The 20,912-nt window shown below is 50.3% G+C and overlaps 1 protein-coding gene across 1 annotated transcript in view; it reads right to left on the reverse strand.

Annotated features, from left to right (window-relative positions):
• Positions 1-11,404: 11,404 nt before the first annotated feature.
• The window catches only part of LOC103642786 (sugar transport protein MST1), a 34,340-nt gene continuing 24,832 nt past the window's right edge, over positions 11,405-20,912 (reverse strand). The window contains exons 2-4 of the mRNA XM_008665966.2: positions 12,887-13,206; positions 12,066-12,701; positions 11,405-11,956 (exon numbers count right to left, since the gene is read on the reverse strand). Coding sequence (XP_008664188.1) covers positions 11,528-11,956; positions 12,066-12,701; positions 12,887-13,206 — 1,385 coding nt within the window. The 3' untranslated portion in view covers positions 11,405-11,527. The remainder of the gene's footprint in view (positions 11,957-12,065; positions 12,702-12,886; positions 13,207-20,912) is intronic.

Below are 20,912 nucleotides of genomic sequence, written 5' to 3' on the forward strand. Positions count from 1 at the left end.
GACCCGATGATCAACTTGAATACCACAGTTTTTCCTTTCTTAGTCTTTCTCCTATTTGCGAGGAATCTCCACAACTTGGAGCCTCTCGCCCTTACAATGATGATCACAAAAGAAGCACAGAAGTAAGGGAGGGGAGAGCAACACACATAAGACTCAAATCCACAGCACAATCACACACACAAGTCACAACTCGAGCTCAAAACACAACGCACGGAGTTCACAACTCAAATGGAGATCAAGTCACTATCTCAAAGAATCGAATGCGTGAAGTTGGAGTATTGGAGTCTTAGAATGTTTCTTGTAAGCTTGGGTCACTCCTCCATGCGTTTAGGGGTCCCTTTTATAGCCCTAAGGCAGCTAGGAGCCGTTGAAGATCAACAAGGAAGGCTATCCTTGCCTTCTGTCGAGTGGCGCACCGGACAGTCCGGTGCGCCACCGGACAGTCACTGTAGATGGTCCGGTGCCGATCTCCTTCCTTTTCTGGCGCAGACGACCATTGCAGCTCTGGGCCGGTTGGCGCACCGGACACTATCCGGTGCCCCCTACCGACCGTTGGCGCGGGCCACGTGTCGCCCGCGGATTGCACGGCCGACCGTTGGCTCACCGGACAGTCCGGTGAATTATAGCCTTACACCACCAAACTTTCCCGAGAGCGGCCTGTTCACTGGAAACCAGCCTGGCGCACCGGACACTGTCCGGTGCACCACCGGACAGTCCGGTGTGCCAGACTGAGCTGAGCTCCGGCTGCACATAGCCAGTCTTTTGCAATCCTTTTCTTTTCTTCTTTTCTCTATTTCTAACACTTAGATAACTTCATTAGTATTCAAAAGCAAATGTACTAAGTCTAGAAACATACGTCATGTCTTGATTTGCACTTTTTCAATCTTTGGCACATTTAGAACTTAGAGAATATGTGTTGGGCACTTAGTCACCAAAACATTATAGAAATGGCCCAAAGGCACATTTCCCTTTCAATCCTCCCCTTTTTGGTGATTTATGCCAACACAACCAAAAGCAACCAAAAGAAGTGCAATGTCAATGCAATTGAATACCAAATTATTTTGACTATAATTTGGCATATTTGGATCGCTCTTTGCCACCACTTGGTTTGTTTTTGCAAATCAAATTCATTTTCCTTATCTCTAAGTCAAACTCACTTGTTTGGCCATAAAGAGAGATAATCCAAGAGTGAAATTGATCAAGTGCCAAAACTCCCCCTTTTTCCCATAATCATAAATTCTCCCCCACGAGAGACAAAATTTTACAATAAGAGTATTTTGGACAAATCAAAAGTTCTAACTCTATTGTTTTCAAAATTCACAAGTGGTAGCTGATCCATTTGCTTTGGCCTTAATTTCTCCCCCTTTGGCATTAAGCACCAAAACAGGATCATTCTTGGCCCTTTAACCCCATTGCCTCACCAAAAATGTCAATTAAGAGCAAAAAGGCAATAAGAGCATAGGTATGAACTTGGAAGTAAATACACTAATACCGGAGTGCAGTGGAAGTCTTTGCAACGTCCAAGTCCATTTTCCCTTTCAATGCACCTTTGAGACTACATCAAGAATACTCAAACACAAAGGTTAGTCTCAAAGGGTCAAGTTGTAGCATAGCTCCCCCTAAATATGTGCATCATTCACACATGGACTTGTGAGGTCCATGGATCCCTTGCACAACTTGAGCACCATAAATAAGCAACAAATTACATAAATGTATAAAGTAACATGGTCAAAGGCATAGAACACATGTATGCTATAGATCAATCCAAGTTACGCGAATCTAAGACATTTAGCTCACTACGCAACCTGCAAAACCTTTTCTTATCTAAAGGCTTGGTGAAGATATCAGCTAGCTGGTTCTCGGTGCTAACATGGTATACTTCGATATCTCCCTTTTGCTGGTGGTCTCTCAGAAAGTGATGCCGGATGTCTATGTGCTTAGTGCGGCTGTGTTCAACAGGATTATCCGCCATGCAGATTGCACTCTCATTATAACATAGGAGTGGGACTTTGCTCAGATTGTAGCCAAAGTCCATGAGGGTTTGCCTCATCCAAAGTAGTTGCGCGCAACACTGTCCTGCGAAAACATACTCGGCCTCAGCGGTGGATAGGGCAACGGATGTTTGTTTCTTTGAACTCCAAGACACTAGGGACCTTCCTAGGAATTGGCACGTCCCTGATGTACTCTTCCTATCAACCTTGCATCCAGCATAATCGGAGTCTGAATATTCAATTAAGTCAAAGGTAGACCCCTTTGGATACCAGATCCTAAAGCAAGGCGTAGCAACTAAATACCTAAGAATTCGCTTAACGGCCACAAGGTGACATTCCTTGGGGTTGGATTGAAATCTAGCACACATGCATACACTAAGCATAATGTCCGGTCTACTAGCACATAAATAAAGCAAGGAACCTATCATAGACTGGTATGCCATTTGATCAATGGAGTTACCTCCTTTGTTGAGGTCGACATGCCCGTCGATTCCCATCGGTGTCTTCGCGGGCTTGGCGTGCTTCATCCCAAACCTCTTGAGAAGATCTTGAGTGTACTTCGTTTGAGAGAGGAAGGTGCGGTCCTTGAGTTGCTTCACTTGGAACTCAAGGAAGTAGGTCAACTCGCCCATCATTGACATCTCGGACTTTTGTGTCATCACCCTGCTAAACTCCTCACAAGACTTTTGATTAGTAGAACCAAATATTATGTCATCGACATAAATTTGGCACACAAAGAGATTGCCATCACACGTCTTAGTGAAAAGAGTGGGATCAGCTTTCCCAACCTTGAAAGCATTAGCAATTAAGAAATCTCTAAGGCATTCATACCATGCTCTTGGGGCTTGCTTAAGTCCATAGAGCGCCTTAGAGAGCTTAAATACATGGTCCGGGTACCTGTCATCCTAAAAGCCAGGGGGTTGTTCCACGTATACCTCCTCCTTGATTGGCCCATTGAGGAAAGCGCTCTTCACATCCATTTGAAACAACCTGAAAGAGTGGTGAGCGGCATAGGCTAATAAAATTCAAATAGACTCTAGCCTAGCCACAGGAGCAAAAGTCTCCTCGAAATCCAAACCTACGACTTGGGCATAACCTTTTGCCACAAGTCGAGCCTTGTTTCTTGTCACCACTCCGTGCTCGTCTTGCTTGTTGCAGAACACCCACTTAGTTCCGACAACATTTTGCTTGGGACGTGGCACCAGGCTCCAAACTTCATTCCTCTTGAAGTTGTTGAGCTCTTCTTGCATGGCCAACACCCAGTCCGGATCCTGCAAGGCCTCTTCTACCCTGAAAGGCTCAATAGAAGAGACAAACGAGTAATGCTCACAAAATCTAGCTAAACGTGAGCGAGTTGTTACTCCCTTGCTTATGTCACCCAGAATCTGATCGACGGGGTGATTTCTTCGGATCATCGCTTGGACTTGAGTTGGAGGGGCCAGTGGTGCTTCTTCCTCCATAACTTGTTCTTCTTGTGCTCCCCCTTGATCACGCGCTTCTTCTTGAGGAACATGTCCATCATCTTGAGTTGGGGGATGCACCATTGTTGAGGAAGAAGGCTGATCTTGCTCCTGTTGTTCCTATGGTCGCACATCTCCAATTGCCATCGTGCCCATTGCGGCCGTTGGAATATCATCTTCATCTATGTCATCAAGATCAACTTGCTCTCTTGGAGAGCCATTAGTCTCATCAAATACAACATCGCTAGAGACTTCAACCAAACCCGATGATTTGTTGAAGACTTTATACGCCTTTGTATTTGAGTCATACCCTAGTAAAAACCCTTCTACTGCCTTGGGAGCAAATTTAGAATGTCTACCTTTCTTCACTAAAATGTAGCATTTGCTCCCAAATACACGAAAGTAAGAGACATTGGGTTTGTTACCGGTAAGAAGTTCGTAGGAGGTCTTCTTGAGGAGGCGATGCAGATATAGCCAGTTTATGGCGTGGCAGGCTATGTTCAAAGCTTCTGACCAAAACCGCTCGGGTGTCTTGAACTCTCCAAGCATCGTCCTCGCCATGTCGATAAGCGTCCTGTTCTTCCTCTCTACCACACCATTTTGCTGTGGTGTGTAGGGAGCGGAGAACTCGTGCTTGACGCCTTCCTCCTCAAGATACTCCTCCACTTGCAGATTCTTGAACTCGGACCCGTTGTCGCTTCTTATCTTTTTCACCTTGAGCTCAAATTTGTTTTGAGCCCTCCTTAGAAAGCGGTTTAGGGTCCCTTGGGTTTCTGATTTATCCTGCAAAAAGAACACCAAAGTGAAGCGGGAAAAATCATCAACAATTACAAGACCATACTTACTACCCCCGATGCTAAGGTAGGCAACGGGTCCGAAGAGGTCCATGTGAAGAAGCTCCAACGGTCTTGATGTTGTCATCACATTCTTGCTGTGATGAGTGCTTCCCACCTGTTTCCCTGCCTAACAAGCTGCACAAGGTCTATCTTTCTCAAAGCAGACATTGGTTAGTCCTAACACATGTTCTCCCTTTAGAAGTTTATGAAGGTTCTTCATCCCAACATGTGCTAGACGGCGATGCCACAGCCAGCCCATGCTAGTCTTAGCTATTAAGCATGCATCTAGATCAGCCTCCTCTTTCGAAAAATCAACTAAGTAGAGTTTGTCGTCTAATACACCCTTAAATGCTAATGAACCATCACTCCGTCTAAAGACAGAAACATCAACATTTGTAAACAAACAATTGTAGCCGATGTGGCACAATTGACTTACAGATAGGAGGTTGTAACCAAGCGACTCTACTAGAAATACGTTTGAAATGGAGTGCTCGTTGGTGATGGCTATCTTGCTCAAGCCTTTGACCTTACCTTGGTTCCCATCTCCAAAGATGATCGTATCCTGGGAATCCTTGTTCTTGACGTAGGAGGTGAACATCTTCTTCTCCCCCGTCATATGGTTTGTGCATCCGCTGTCGATAATCCAGCTTGAGCCCCCAGATGCATAAACCTACAAGACAATTTATGCTTGGGTTTTAGGTACCCAACTCTTGTTGGGTCCTACAAGGTTAGTTACAATAGCCTTTGGAACCCAAATACAAGTCTTGTCTCCCTTGCATTTGGATCCCAACTTTCTAGCAACTACTTTTTCATTCTTATATACAAGCGCAAATGAAGTATTGCAAGCATGGTAAATAGTGGAAGGTTCATTACACACTCTCCTAGGCACATGATGCACAACATGATTTCTTCTAGGCCTACTTCTACCATGCACAAAAGTAGAGCTAGAGGCAAACATAGCATGTGAATCAAAAGCATTATGATCATAACTCCTATGAGCATTCCTAGAATATTTTCTATCATAAATGTAGACATGACACTTTTGAGAACTACTAGCCATAGGGGCCTTCCCTTTCTCTTTGTCGAGAACGGGAGCCTGTTGGCTTGTTAAGTTCTTGGTTTCCTTTTGAAAACCAAGTCCATCCTTAATAGAGGGGTGTCTACCAATTGTGTAGGCATCCCTAGCAAATTTTAATTTATCAAAATCATTTTTGCAAGTCTTAAGTTGAGTATTAAGACTTGCCACTTCATCATTCAATTTTGTAATAGCAATAAGATGTTCACTACAAGCATTAACATCAAAGTCCTTACATCTATTACAAATACTAACATGCTCTACACATGAACTAGATTTATTAGCTTCCTCTAGCTTAGCATTTAAATCATCATTTAAACTCTTTAAACTAGATACAGTTTCATGGCAAGCAGATAACTCAGAAGATAGCATTTCATTCCTTTTAATCTCTAAAGCAAGAGATTTTTGCACGCTAACAAATTTATCTTGCTCCTCATATAAAATATCCTCTTGTTTTTCTAACAATCTATCCTTTTCATTTAGAGCATCAATTAATTCATTGATCTTTTCTACCTTAGCTCTATCTAAACCTTTGAATAAGCTAGAGTAATCTACTTCATCATCGGAAGAATCATCATCGCTAGAAGTAGTGTACTTAGGGGTATCTCGAACACTTACCTTCTTTTCCTTGGCCATGAGGCAAGTGTGGCATTCGTTGGGGAAGAGTGAAGATTTGTTGAAGGCCGAGGCTGCCAGTCCTTCATCGTCGGAGTCGGATGAAGAGCAGTCCGAGTCCCATTCTTTGCCAAGGTGCGTCTTGCCCTTCGCCTTCTTGTAAACCTTCTTCTTCTCCCTCTTCCCATGCTTTTCTTATTCCTGGTCATCATCATTATCGGGGCATTGTGCTATGAAATGACCAGTCTTACCGTATTTGAAACAGGAGCGCTTTCCCTTTGCTTTGTTCTTGTTGGGGTACTCCTTGCGTTCTTTCAGTGCGGTCTTAAAGCGCTTGATGATTAAGACCATCTCATCTTCGTTTAGCCCGACAGCCTCAACTTGTGCCACCTTGCTTGGTAGCGCCTCCTTGCTGCTTGTTGCCTTGAGAGCAACGGGTTGAGGCTCGTAGACGGGTAGAGGGCCATTAAGAGCATCATCCACGTATCGTGCTTCCTTTACCATCATACGCCCGCTCACAAATTTTCTGAGTATCTCCTCGGGCGTCATCTTGGTGTACCTGGGGTTTTCACTAATGAGATTGACAAGATGGGGGTCAATTACCGTGAATGACCTTAGCATAAGTCGGACGACGTCGTGGTCCGTCCATCTTGTGCTTCCATAGCTTCTAATCTTGTTGATGAGGGTCTTGAGCCTGTTGTAGGTTTGTGTTGGCTCCTCTCCCCTGATCATCACAAATCTTCCCAGTTTGCCTTCCACCAACTCCATTTTGGTGATCATGGTGGCGTCGTTTCCCTCATGCGATATCTTGAGGGTGTCCCATATTTGCTTGGCGTTGTCCAAGCCGCTCACCTTGTTGTATTCATCCCTGCACAAAGATGCTAGCAAAACAGTAGTAGCTTATGCATTCTTATGAATTTGCTCATTTATGAAAATGGGATTGTCAGTACTATCAAAATGCATTCCATTTTCAACAATCTCCCAAATACTAGGATGGAGAGAAAATAAGTGACTACGCATTTTGTGACTCCAAAAAGAGTAGTCTTCTCCATCAAAGTGTGGAGGTTTCCCAAGTGGAATTGATAGCAAATGAGCATTAGAATTAAATGGAATACGAGAATAATCAAATGAATAGTTTTGATTCACCGGTTTCCTCTTTGACGAGGAGTCATCATCGTCGTCGTGTGGTGAAGAAGATGAGGCATCATTGTCGTAGTAGATGATCTTCTTGATGCACCTCTTCTTCTTCCCGTCCTTATTCTTGTGACTCGAGCCAGAGTCAGTGAGCTTGTCGTCTCTTGGCTTGTTGAAGAGGGACTCCTTCTCCTTGTCGTTGACCACCATCCCCTTTCCCTTAGGATCCATCTCTTCGGGCGGTTAGTCCTTTAAGTGAAGATAACAACTCTGATACCAATTGAGAGCACCTAGAGGGGGGGTGAATAGGTGATCCTGTAAAATTCAACACTAATAGCCACAAAACTTAGTTATGAAAGTTAGAACGGCTAAGTAGCTTGAAACGAGCTCTTGTGAACACAGACAATCAAAGAGAAAGCACACAAGAGACACGCGATTTTATCCCGTGGTTCGGCCAAGTAACACTTGCCTACTTCCATGTTGTGGCGTCTCAATGGACGAGGGTTGCACTCAACCCCTTTCAAGTGACCCGATGATCAACTTGAATACCACGGTTTTTCCTTTCTTAGTCTTTCTCCCGTTTGCGAGGAATCTCCACAACTTGGAGCCTCTCGCCCTTACAATGATGATCACAAAAGAAGCACAGAAGTAAGGGAGGGGAGAGCAACACACACAAGACTCAAATCTACAGCACAATCACACACACAAGTCACAACTCGAGCTCAAAACACAACGCACGGAGTTCACAACTCAAATGGAGCTCAAGTCACTATCTCAAAGAATCGAATGCGTGAAGTTGGAGTATTGGAGTCTTAGAATGTTTCTTGTAAGCTTGGGTCACTCCTCCATGCGCCTAGGGGTCCCTTTTATAGCCCCAAGGCAGCTAGGAGCCATTGAAGATCAACAAGGAAGGCTATCCTTGCCTTCTGTCGAGTGGCGCACCGGACAGTCTGGTGCACCACCGGACAGTCACTATAGATGGTACGGTGCCGATCTCCTTCCTTTTTTGGCATAGACGACCGTTGTATCTTCGGGCCAGTTGGTGCACCGGACACTGTCCAGTGCACATCGGACAGTCCGGTGCCCCCTACCGACCGTTGGCGCGAGCCACGCGTCGCCCGCGGATTGCGCGGCCGATCGTTGCGCTGGCGACCATTGGCTCACCGGACAGTCCGGTGCACCACCGGACAGTCCGATGAATTATAGCCGTACGCCGCTAAACTTTTCCGAGAGCGGCTTGTTCACCGGAAACCAGCCTGGCGCACCGGACAATGTCCGGTGCACCACCGGATAGTCTGGTGTGCCAGACTGAGCTGAGCTCCGGATGCACACAGCCAGTCTTTTGCAATCCTTTTCTTTTCTTCTTTTCTCTATTTCTAACACTTAGATAACTTAATTAGTATTCAAAAGCAAATGTACTAAGTCTAGAAACATACCTCATGTCTTGATTTGCATTTTTTCAATTTTTGGCACATTTAGAACTTAGAGAATATGTGTTGGGCACTTAATCACCAAAACATTATAGAAATGGCCCAAAGACACATTTCCCTTTCATTTAGGCATCCATTATATCGGGTACCCAACAGTACTGGAGGGTTATTGTGATGCAAACTGGATATCTGATGCTAATGAGATATATGCCACAAGTGGATATGTGTTTTCACTTGGAGATATCATTGTTTCATGGAAGTCTCGCAAGCAGACCATCTTAACGAGGTCGACTATGAAAGTAGAACTCACAACATTAGATACCGCTTAGGCTCAGTGGCTTCTTGAACTCCTTATGGATTTACCGGTGGTTGAAAAACTTGTGCCGGCTATTTCCATGAACTGTGATAATCAGACTGTGATAATTAAGATAAACAGTTCTAAGGATAATATAAAGTCGACAAGGCATATAAAGAGGCGTTTGATATCCATCAGAAAATTGAGAAACTCTAGAGTAATAGCGTTGGATTATGTCCATACGTCCAAAAATCTGCCAGATCAATTTACTAAGAGGCTATCACGTAGTGTGATAGATAGTGCATGAAGTGTGATGGGCCTGAGACCAACCTAAAGTTCATCATAGTGGTAACCTATTTTATATGATTAGAGATCCCGTGAATTAGAATGGTGAAACAAGCTAGTGGTAGACTGAGAGGAAAGACCCTTAATAAGGCTCATTTCAGATACATATCTTTCGTTACTATAATGTAGGTTGGTGTTTACACCTTAATATGTTCAAAGTGGCTCTGTGAAGCAAAGATGTTGTCCTACATAACATCTTTAGAGGAACATACCTATATGGATTAACTGCTAGTCAAAGTTTATGAGATCTAGGTGGTCTCTAGATACCCATGAAAGGCTATGGAGTTTGATTGATATGCTCCAACCAGAGGGGATGCGTTCGACAATCTAGTACTGGTAAAGAGTTTAGATGAAACTCATTCCACGCAAAACTGCCAATTCAAGGCCTAGTCTATTGTGCAGTTGTAGGTAAGTGTAGTCTATGCTCTAGGTGGATGTTCAACTTAACGGTCTCCATCGAAACACCAGTATATCAAACATTTGAGATGATGAAAGCATTTTTGTGTGACTTAGCATTTGGTTGGGATTGTTGGATAAATGTTGTTTGGCCCAATTAATATTTAATAATAGTCAATGCTAATTACCCACTTTAAATGTTATGATGTACTAATAAATTATCACCGCATTTGAAGTTCAAGAGACAAATCAAGCAACTTAAATAGGTGGACCGTTGGTGCATCTATTGAGAAGTTGAGAAAAGGATGAAGAATCGCAACACGCGCGCCGCCACTGCCGCCGACTGGGCTGGGCCGTGGCTCATGGTAGATCAGATCTGGGCCTGAATATTCCTTTCAAATAGTTGCATATTTTGCCTAGAGTGATGACCGTTTGTTTCCCGTCTTCTGGCTGGTAATGGTTGTCAGTTTTTAGTTCTAATGGCGGCCATTTATGTCTGTTGTCCTTCTCCCTCCTTCGATCTAACTGCCTATAAGAGAGGGAGGACTCTTCTAGGTACACGCGATATCTCTTACGCGAGTTACAAACAGCACATCCCCGTCCCATATTCTGCAAGCACAGAGAGAGTGGGAGAGCAGGCCTCCGAAATCGTCGTCCGTAGAGATACACTTGCACGGGTGTGCGGGCGATCAAATTTTTGGGGAGCGTATTCGCGACTGCTCACGTGACCCGTTCGACCCAACACTACTTCATCTACATCCTATTCTTCGTCGTCTTCTCGGGCGACACGTGCTGCTGTCGGTGACCGTTCGAGAGACTGCACGACGTACATCTTCCTGCATCGACTTTATGCGGCTACATCGAACATACACACGAAATGTCTCGTGTGAATGGAGTCACTGATGCCTTGAGCATTGGTCTCTACGCAGGGTACATTCTGTTCTTTGTATTTGTGCATGTTTTATTACTGTTTACTGCTTATGCGAGTAGTTATACACACATATAGATACATGTAATCACCTATATCACATTGTTTTTCCAGATTAAATTAAAACTGAAAATATCTAAATTTCTAACATAATCCACCACTTTAAATTTTGCAAATCACTCTCATACCCATAACCTCTACTAAATCTATTAAACAAATATGGCTGAATAGCTCCCTCCCCTTTACTCACTCAAATTCAATTGACAATATTATATAGGGCATGTTTGGTTTAGCTTTTTTTTTCTGACCAGCTCTTTTGAAAATTTGACTGTAAAGAGAATCTGACTGTAGGAAGAATCTGAATATTGTAGGGATTATGTGCGAAGGAAGAATGAGGTGTCCATAGGGTTCAGGATTTAGAAAGACGACTTGATCGATTCTATGTTCATGTTAATTTTGGATGGTTTTTACCAAAATCGATTTCTTATAGAAACGGTCTGAAAAGTTAAGCGTTTGACAGTCCGTAGGAGCTTTTGGTGGTCAGAAGCTGAAACAAACAAGAACATAGATCATTCTTTATCTCCCCCGTGATCCACCACCCCTAGCCTTCTCCCCACGTCCCCACCATCGCCTCCCCCTCAAATCGCACGACCGTCGTCGCTGCCGCTAACCCCTTTCCTCACGCCCCTCCCTCTCAAATCGCATAACTGTCGTCGCTGCCGCTAACCCCTCTCCTCACGTCATCGCCACCATCGACCTCTCCACACCTCGAAATCATAGCGTTAGCACCGTGAACCCATCACTCGCCCCATAAATCCATCACTCGCCCGAGCCATAGAGGCATACCCGTTGGAAAATCTTTATATAGATATATCCTTCATTCTTTGACACATTAACCATACAAGTGAGACGTTGTATTAATTATTGCATATGACCACCATGATATAACAGTAATTCGACTTGTCACTTGCTTAAGTGTACGTTGATATGATTCTTGTTACATACGGTTGATCCTGAACCTCCTACCTGGCAGCGTCCAAGACGACGAACTTCCTCCAGAACCAATGCCGTGCCCACACCGACCGCATGGTCTCCAGCGGCACGCCTTTCGTCTCCGGCAAGAACGCCGCGACGAAAAGCGTCATGGCCAGGACCCATCCGGAGTAGAAGAGGAATATGGCGTACTTCATGGCGCAGAGCATGGAGATGAACACTTGCGTCTGCGTGAAGGAGAGGGTGAGCGCGACCGATAGGGTAATGGCCTGCCCCGCCGACCTGATCTCCACGGGGTAGATCTCGCTCGGCACCACCCACTTCAGCGGCCCCCACGACATGCTGAAGCTGAACGTGTACAGGCACACCAGCACCACCACGCCCATCGCGTAGTTCTTGGGCATCGTCACCGCCTGGTGCTTCCCGAGGTGATCCGCCAACACCCATGACACCGCCACCTTGGACAATCCAAAAAGCACGTATATGTTGTGTTAGAGGTCGCTTGCAACCACGTACATACATGACTCCACGTCCACGGGTAGTGTATGGCATGAACAACTTACATACCTGGAAAAGCAACATGGCGGTGCCGCCGGCGAGGAACAAGAACCTCCGGCCGCAGCGGTCCACGGCGAGGGTGGACAGCGCCACGCCGCACAGGCTGACGAGGCTAATTATAACGGCGCCGAAGATGGCCCTCTGGCTGTCGAACCCGACCGTGCGGAACAGCACCGGCGAGAAGACGGAGATCACGACCATACCGGTGAGGTCGAAGAACGCGGGGATGGCCACCATCATCACCAGGTAGTGCCGGTACCCCTCGGCGCGCAGCCTCCTGAACGCGCCCTCCTCCTCGTCCCGGCGCGCCGCCTCCACGGCGCAGATGATGTCCTTGAGCTCGGCCTCCACGTCGGCGCCCGCCCCGCGGACGCGCTGCAGCGACGCGCGGGCTGCGTACGGCTCGCCGCGCAGCACGAGGCTGCTGGGCGTGTCCGAGACGAGGAGCGCGCCCATGACGATGACGGCGGACGGCACGGCGGCGAGGCCGAGGGAGACGCGCCAGCCCCAGTCGGGAATCCGGTTCGTGACGTAGTTGGCGACGTTGGCGGCGAGCGTGCCGGCGACGAGGAAGAAATGGTAGGCCGTGGTGAAGCCGCCGCGCCATCTGGTGGGTGATATCTCGGCCAGATACAGCGGAGCCGCCTGAATGAATGATGCGTGGAGGAGAACTCGTAATCATGTTTGCCGCAATGAGTTGTTGTTTACCTTTTGTTTAGATATGATAATGTTTTTTAGAACAATATTTGCATACGCGCATTATTTCGAACATTCCTGCTGGTATATATGTTTGGAAGTTGGAACATTAGTAGGAAATAGCAGTACCAGACCTGCGCTGTGAACCCCACACCGAAGCCGAGCAGGATCCGGCCGACGATGAGCATGGCAACGTTGACGGCCCCGGCGTTGATGACGGAACCGGCGAGAAACATGATGCCGCCGATCAGCATGACGGCCTTGCGGCCCACCCTCCTCGTCACGCTGCTCGCCACCAGCGACGCCAGCATGGCGGCGATGTACATCGACGACGTGAATGCCGTGAGCAGCTGGTTGTCATATTTGCAGTAGGCGTCGCGCTTTGCGCTCTTCATCCCCCGGAGCACCTCAGGGAAGAACTTGTTCAGGAACGAGTCCATTTGCGTCACACCGCCTGATGAGTAAAGGTATTTATTAGTTCATCTCTATGTGTACCTAAAAAACAATAAGATCTTGTTCGGTTGCGGAGGGGTTTGGAGAGGATTAGAGAGCATTAAATCTCTTCATTCAAAAGTTAATAAGGAGAGATTTATAGTCGGTTTGGTAGGGATGTGGCTTATCTAAAAGCAGCTCTGGGTTGTCTAAAAACAATTTTTTAGTAGAGTTGAAGCCATTTCACAAATCGTTTGGGAGAAACAGTTTATTCTATAGCCGGAGACATTTTCATGTATCAAAGTGTAAGAGACAGAGCGGGTGAAGCTACTATTTGTGACTTCTTCTCCGAAATATAAAAATAGCTCTAGCTTTTAGATGCTTTTTAGTAATAATCCATTTTTTTAAAAGGCTACCAAATGGACTCTTAATCTCCTCAAATCCCTCTCAGTTTATCCCTAACCGAATAAGTCCTAAAAGACAACGCTCACCTTTATTTTATACTATGCGAAAATCTCAAGTGAGAGTTGAACAAGTTACGATTTGTGAATAGTGTTCCATGGCATGTGATTTAATTAAGCAGTAACGAGATGAGTTGACCAAAAGGAATGTTTTGGTAGCTGAAACTAAAGAAGCTCTAATTTTGTGCAAGTGAATGACCATGGTGATTGCTTAGATGGTAACCAAACAAATATTCCTATCCCAAATTGCATTTAGAGTTGTTATAAATCAAAATAGTTTATGTTTCACCAAACTTATATAAAAGGGCACTAATATTTATAATACTAAATAAGTATCACTAGATATAGAATAGTTTAGTTTAGGGTGATATTTGGTTTGCAACGGTGGAATTTGAGTACTTCATCAAAATATCACCTATAAGATTAATATTTTCATATGGTTTTAATGTAAGGATGTGACTTTAACAAAGAAAGAACTTGATAACATAACCTTAATTATTTCATATACAATAAATAATTGTATGCACTTGTTTGTTCGTTGGAGGCGTAGCAACATTGTTTAATTTATTGCCTAAAGAACTTGTTATTCATTCTGATTACGAATCACTTAAACATATTTGGAGCCAAAATGAACTGAATCATAGCATGCTAAGTGAGCTAAATTTGTTTAATATTTTCCTTATATATCATCAAACACAAGAAAAGGAAAGATATTGGATATTGTTATTGTTGATGCTTTGTCTAGACAATATACAATGTTGTCCTAACTTGAATGTCATATATTTGGACTTGAAACAATTAAAGAATAATTTGTTAATGATGATTAATTTAAATATGTGTCGGCGTTTCGAGACAGGGGGGTCCCTAAGCCGACGAGTGAGTGTGCTGCGTGCCCCAGCCCAGATGGGTCGAGCGCGTGGGCGAGCGCGAAGGGGGGAGAGGCGAGGTGGCCGGAGCCGAGCGTGAGAGAGGTGGAAGTCCCGCGGCCTTCGTGTTCGTCCCGCGCCCAGGTCAGGTGCGCTTGCAGTAGGGGGGTTACAAGCGTCCACGCGGGTGAGGGAAGCGAGCGGCCCCAAGAGAGCGCCTGTCCCGTCCTCGGTCCCGCGCGGCCAACCTTTTCTGAGAAGGCCCTGGTCCTTCCTTTTATAGTCGTAAGGAGAGGATCTAGGTGTACAATGGGGTGGTGTAGCAGAGTGCTACGTGTCTAGCGGAGGGAGAGCTAGCGCCCTAGGTACATGCCAATGTGGCAGCCGGAGAGATCTGGGCACCCTGCTGGCGTGATGTCGTGGCTGTCGGAGGTGCGGCGGAGCCTGATGGAGGGACAGCTGTTGGAGCGGTCGAGTCCTTGCTGACGTCGTCCGGCTTCCGTAAGAGAGCTGGGGGCCACCGTCGTCATGGAGCTTGTGGAGCACCATCATTGCCCCTCTGGCGGAGCTGGCCGGATGAGACGCCGGTCTTGTTCTCCGTGACCCGAGTCGATTCGGGGTAGGATGATGATGGCGCCTCCTGTTGACGTGGCGGTCTGTGCCCTAGGCAGGGCGACGTGGGGTTTCCTCCGAAGCCGAGGTTGAGTCTGCCTTCTATTGCCGTGGCCGAGCCCGAGCCAAGGGGTCGGGCGAGGCGGAAGTCGTTCGGCCGAGGCCAGGGCGGAGTCCGAGCCCTGGGGTCGGGCGAGGCGGAGTTTCGTCGTCTTCCGGGTCTTAGCCCGAGTCCGAGCCCTGGGGTCGGGCGGAGCGGAGTTCGCCGTCTTCCGGGTCTTAGCCCGAATCCGAGCCCTGGGGTCGGGCGGAGCGGAGTTCGCCGTCTTCCGGGTCTTAGCCCGAGTCCGAGCCCTGGGGTCGGGCGGAGCGGAGTTCGCCGTCTTCCGGGTCTTAGCCCGAGTCCGAGCCCTAGGGTCGGGCGGAGCGGAGTTCGCCGTGGCGCCTTTGGCAAGGCCTGATTGCCTGTCAGACTCACTCTGTCGAGTGGCACTGCAGTCGGAGTGGCGCAGGCGACGCTGTCCTTCTGTTAGACTGGCCAGTGGAGCGGTGGAGTGACGGCGGTCACCTCGGCTCTGCCGGGGGCGCGTGTCAGGATAGAGGTGTCAGGCCACCTTTGCGTTAAATGCCCCTGCAATTTGGTCAGTTGGTGTGGTGATTTAGTCAAGGTTGCTTCTGAGCGAAGCCAAGGCCTTGGGCGAGCCGGTGATGTGTCCGCCATAAAAAGGGGGCCTCGGGCGAGACGGAAGTCTCTCGAGGTCGGCTGCCTTTGGCCGAGGCTAGGCTCGGGTGAAGCGTGATCGAGTCACTCGTGTGGACTGATCCCTGACTTAATCGTGCCCATCAGGCCTTTGCAGCTTTATGCTGATGGGGGTTACCAGCTGAGAATTAGGCGCCTTGAGGGTACCCCTAATTATGGTCCCCAACAGTAGCCCCCGAGCCTCGAAGGGAGTGTTAGCACTCGCTTGGAGGCTTTTGTCGCACTTTTTTGCAAGGGGACCAGCCTTTCTCGGTTGCATTTCGTTCCGGTGGGTGCGCGCGAGCGCACCCGCCGGGTGTAGCCCCCGAGGCCTCGGAGGAGTGGTTACACTCCTTCGAGGTCTTAATACTTCGCTTAACGCTTCAGCTGGTCTGGTCGTTCCCTCATGCGAACTGGCCGTAGCCCGGGTGCACGGTCGGGGCCCAAGCTCTCGGGCTGGTATGTTGACGCTGTCAACAATTTGGCCGGAGCCGGTTTTTGCGAGAGCAGCCCCCGAGCCTCTGCACAGGGCGAGAGGACGATCAGGGACAGACTCGGCTTTTTACATACGCCCCTACGTCGCCTTTCCGCAAGGAGGAGGGGGGGAGTGCGCCATGTTACCCTCGATGGGCACCGAACATGGTGTCTCCGGTGAGCTGCAAGCGGGTAATCCGAGTGGACGTCCGTGCCCCGTTCGTTGGGGGTCGGCTAGGGGCCCAGAGGCACGCCCAAAAGTACCTGCGGGTGATTTGCCGGACCCGGTCCCCTGGCGACGGGGTCCGAGGGCTCGATGCCTCCCTCCGATGGGATTCCGTTACAAGATCGTTCCCGCTGGTCTCGGAAATGTCCTAGGGTACCTCGGGAGCGCAGCCCGAGCCTCGGTTATGTATCGAACGTACCCCTGGTCATCCCTCGCTCGGTGTCTGAGGCGACTGTGAACCCTTCGGGGGCCAGCCTTCGAACCCCTGATCAGTAATGGGCGCGGAGCCCGAGTAGCCTGAGGCGGCCATGGAGCCCTTCGGGGGGCTGGCCTTCGAACCCCTGACCAGTAGTGGGTGTCGGGACCACGCGATCTGAGGCGACTGTTGAACCCTCGGGGGGCCAGCCTTCGAACCCCTGATCAGTAATGGGGGGCTCGGAGCCCGGTTCCTTCGCGGAGAAGGATCCCTTTCGGGGTATCCCCCTTTCCCGGTCCCTGTTGCAAGAGATAGAGAAAGAGGAAAACGGAAAAGGATACGAAATCGGACGACATGGCGTACCTTTTCTGACGCGGTTATTGCGGCGAAGGTGAAGCGTCGCGCGCTCCTCCTACCAGAGGCGCCGCGTGTCCCGCCGCGGAGTTAATGCGACGGGGCGAGTGGTTGGCGGGGCGGCCGTTGCGCGCGTGCGATCCGTTCGAGGAACGGGTCACGGGTGCACCGTCTTCACGCCGTGAGAGGAGGCTCTCTTGCTGTCTCAGGATGGGACGTGAGCCTGGCTGACGACGTGACCGCTGCGCCCGCCCGCCTGCCACCGCTATTACTGCCGGCCCACTTTCGGTCGCTTTGACCGATGCGCCAGTCTGGCGCTGTTGGGTCGCCTCGAGTCGTGGCATAGGCTTCGCAACCGAAGAGGCGCGATGGTGGCACAAGTGGCGGTGCGGTTGCTTGCATGCAGCAACTGGCGCGCCGGTTGCTCGACGCGTGGGCCTGGGTTCCAAGCTGGCGTGTCAGAAGTCGGAGAAGCGCGTCCATCTGGCGCGGTTGCATGCCGCCTGCATGGCTGCCCGCCCCTTCTGCCCGTTGGTCTGGGCGAAAATGGGGAGTCGCCTGTAACCGCTGGACGGTCGTGCGCACTGTGCGCGGCGGTTTGGCTTCTTCTGCCCTGAGCCGGCTTGCATGACATGCGGGACCCAGCCCCTGAGTCGCAGGGGAGGGCCTTGGAGCGTGTTGGAGAAGACTCGGCCCGCGGCGCCTGGGGGCGCACGTAGGGGGAGTTGCCTTTAAAAGGAGGGAGGCTCCTTTCGTAAGGCAACCATGTCTTCTTCCTCCCTTAAGCGTCGGGTCTTCCCGTCTTGCAAGCCCCCGGATGGGGGGTATCCGCCGCCTTTCCGCCTCCTCGTTGGAGGAACGCAACTCCATGGGAGTTGGTACCTCTCGGCCATCGTTCGGCTTCAAGGATTTTCATCACGCAGCCCGGTCGCACCCCTTCACCAGCGGTCACCCGAGATGGCGACCTCCAGCTTGATGGTGGGGGAAAGCGAGCCGGGCTGCGGCCTCTGCCCCTTCCTCAGCCTCAAGGATTTTCATCACCAAGGCTGGGGAGGGGAGAGTGCCGAGTTGGGGTCGGCCCCTGCGTGGGCGGTGGCCCGCTCCTTCACTCAGTGATGGGGGGAGAAGCGGGCATTGCCCGTGGCGTCCGGCAGCTGCAGCGTGCCTGGTCTTCAGCCGCGAGTGGCTTCGGGGCCACTTGCGGCGTCGGCGTCTGCCACGGCAGCCGGCAGAGGTTCTTCCGCCGGCGCGGCGGCCGGGACCGGCCACGGGCTGACCTCCAACTTCTACGGCCTTCTGCCCGTCCTTGCCTCACGAGTTTTGGCATGGGCGGGGGCCTCCTGGCAGCGGCATCCACCCTGAGGTCAGCGTTGCCGCTGTTCGGCCCCCCGGAGCAGAAGTCGCCGTCGTCGCCACTGCTGGAGCAGGTGACGGCGCGCCGTTCGTCGGCCTTCCGTCGCTCCGTAGGCCTTCCCCCTCGGAGTGGGGTTGTTCATACCTGCGGAGGGGGAACCGGAGTTCCGTTTGTAATGGCACTTCGAATGCCAGTGAGTTCGTTCATTGTGGCTGTCGAGGCCTGAACGTGTATGTAATTTTGGCACGGAGCCGTGTTTTTTCCTCATTTTCGAGCACTAAGTCTCGCCTGTTTGATTATATGAACCGCTTTACCAAGCATGAGTTGCCCCGTGTCAAGGTGACGGGTGAGGTATCCGTATCCCGGAGGCGTAGGAATCCCTCGGCCCATTCGGCCTTGTTATGTGAGGCTCCTCTAGCTTAGTTGAAGAGACCCCTCGGCCGCCCTTCGGTGGATCGAGGCCGGGGGTAGCGATATCAGTATGAACAGAGGCGGAGTTGGCTCGAGAATGGGGAACCTGGTTGGCCGGAGCCTAGCCGTGTTGTTCGTCAGCGGAGCCGACGCCAAAGTCGGTCAGTCGAGGCCTCGGATCGGGCTGGCGCCCTTGGAAGCCGGTTGACCGAGGCCCCAGGGGTAACCGGTTGAGCCACCTGCTCGGGCCGGATTCCCGGAGGAGCCCCTGGACCGCGGCGCCGCCCGAGGCTGGGTCGGGCTTTGCTGAAGACGTTGTCGATGCCGAGGGTGCTACGGCTCCCTTCGGCGTGAAGACCCGAGCCTGCAGGATCAGATCATCTTGTAGCGTGTGCTTTCTGCGGCCGCCGAGGCCAGAAGAACACACCCTCGCCACTCTTGCGAAGCTGCGTCTTTTTTCCTCCTGTTTCGAGCATCTGGACTTCGTCGGTAACAGGGATGTTTGTGTGAGCGAGAGCTGCTTTTCGCGGAAGGGACGAGTGAGGTATCCGTATCCCAGAGGCGTGGGGATCCCTCGGCTCAGTCGGCCTTGCCACTTACGCGTACTTTCACCCGTCCATGAGGCCCTGTCCCCGACTTAGTCGAGAAAGCTTGAAGGACTGCTTCGGCAGGAGAGCTTCCGAACGTGATGACTCGTTCGGTCCACGGAGTCGCTTTATCCGAGCGCAAGTTACTTATCACAGAAAGGGACGAGTGAGGTATCCGTATCCCGGAGGCGTAGGAGTCCCTCGGCTCGGTCAGCCTTGGCTGCTTACGTGTACCTCGTCATTTCCAGGATCCGCTTTCCGAAGTGGCCAAGAAGCACGAAAGAAATCCTGCTAAAAAGAGATCCTTTTTCGAGGAAAGATTCGACGCAGAGGGGGTCTCCCCCCTTTTAGCCCCCGAGGGAGGGTCGGGCTTTGCCGAGGCTAGGCCGACCCTTCCTTGACAACTAAACTTTGCGTAGGTGCGAGGTATATGAACAACTTGAAAACATCTTAAGGGTAGAAGCGACGTAGCTGTTTGATGTTCCAAGCGTTGCCGTAGATCTCGCCTTGATTGCTGGCCAGCTTGTATGTTCCGGGCTTCAGAACTTTGGCGATGACGAATGGCCCTTCCCAGGGGGGCGTGAGCTTGTGCCTCCCTCGGGCGTCTTGTCGCAGCCGAAGCACCAGGTCGCCCACCTGGAGTTCTCGGGACCAAACCCCTCGGGCGTGGTAGCGTCGCAGGGACTGTTGGTACCGCGCCGAGTGCAGCAAGGCCCTGTCCCGAGCTTCCTCCAGCTGGTCCAGCGATTCCTCTCGGCTGGCTTGGTTGCTTTGTTCGGTGTAGGCCAACGCCCTCGAGGAGCCGTATTCCAGGTCAGTGGGCAAGATAGCTTCAGCCTCGTAGACCAGGAAAAACGGCGTGAAGCCCGTGCACGACTCGGCGTCGTCCTTAGGCTCCAGACCACCGAGGGGAGTTCCTTCATCCATCGCCTGCCGAACTTGTTGAGGTCGTTGTAGATCCGAGGCTTGAGCCCTTGTAGAATCATGCCGTTGGCACGCTCTACCAGCCCATTCGACATGGGATGAGCCACGGCGGCCCAGTCCACCCGGATATGACGATCTTCGCAAAAATCCAAGAATTTTTTGCCGGTGAACTGGGTGCCGTTGTCGGTGATGATGGAGTTCGGGACCCCAAAGCGATGGATGATGTTGGTGAAGAATGCCACCGCCTGCTCGGACCTGATGCTGTTCAGAGGTCGGACCTCGATCCACTTGGAGAATTTGTCGATGGCGACCAGCAGGTGCATGTAGCCCCCGGGCGCCTTCTGCAAGGGACCGACGAGGTCCAGACCCCATACAGCGAAGGGCCAGGTGATGGATATTGTCTGCAGAGCCTGAGCGGGCAGGTGTGTCCGCTTCGCATAGAATTGGCACCCTTCGCAGGTGCGGACAATTCTAGTGGCATCAGCCACCGCCGTTGGCCAGTAGAAGCCTTGCCGGAAAGCATT

The sequence above is a fragment of the Zea mays genome, chromosome 10 (assembly GCF_902167145.1).
Source record: "Zea mays cultivar B73 chromosome 10, Zm-B73-REFERENCE-NAM-5.0, whole genome shotgun sequence".
In the NCBI taxonomy this organism is placed as follows: Eukaryota; Viridiplantae; Streptophyta; class Magnoliopsida; order Poales; family Poaceae; genus Zea; species Zea mays.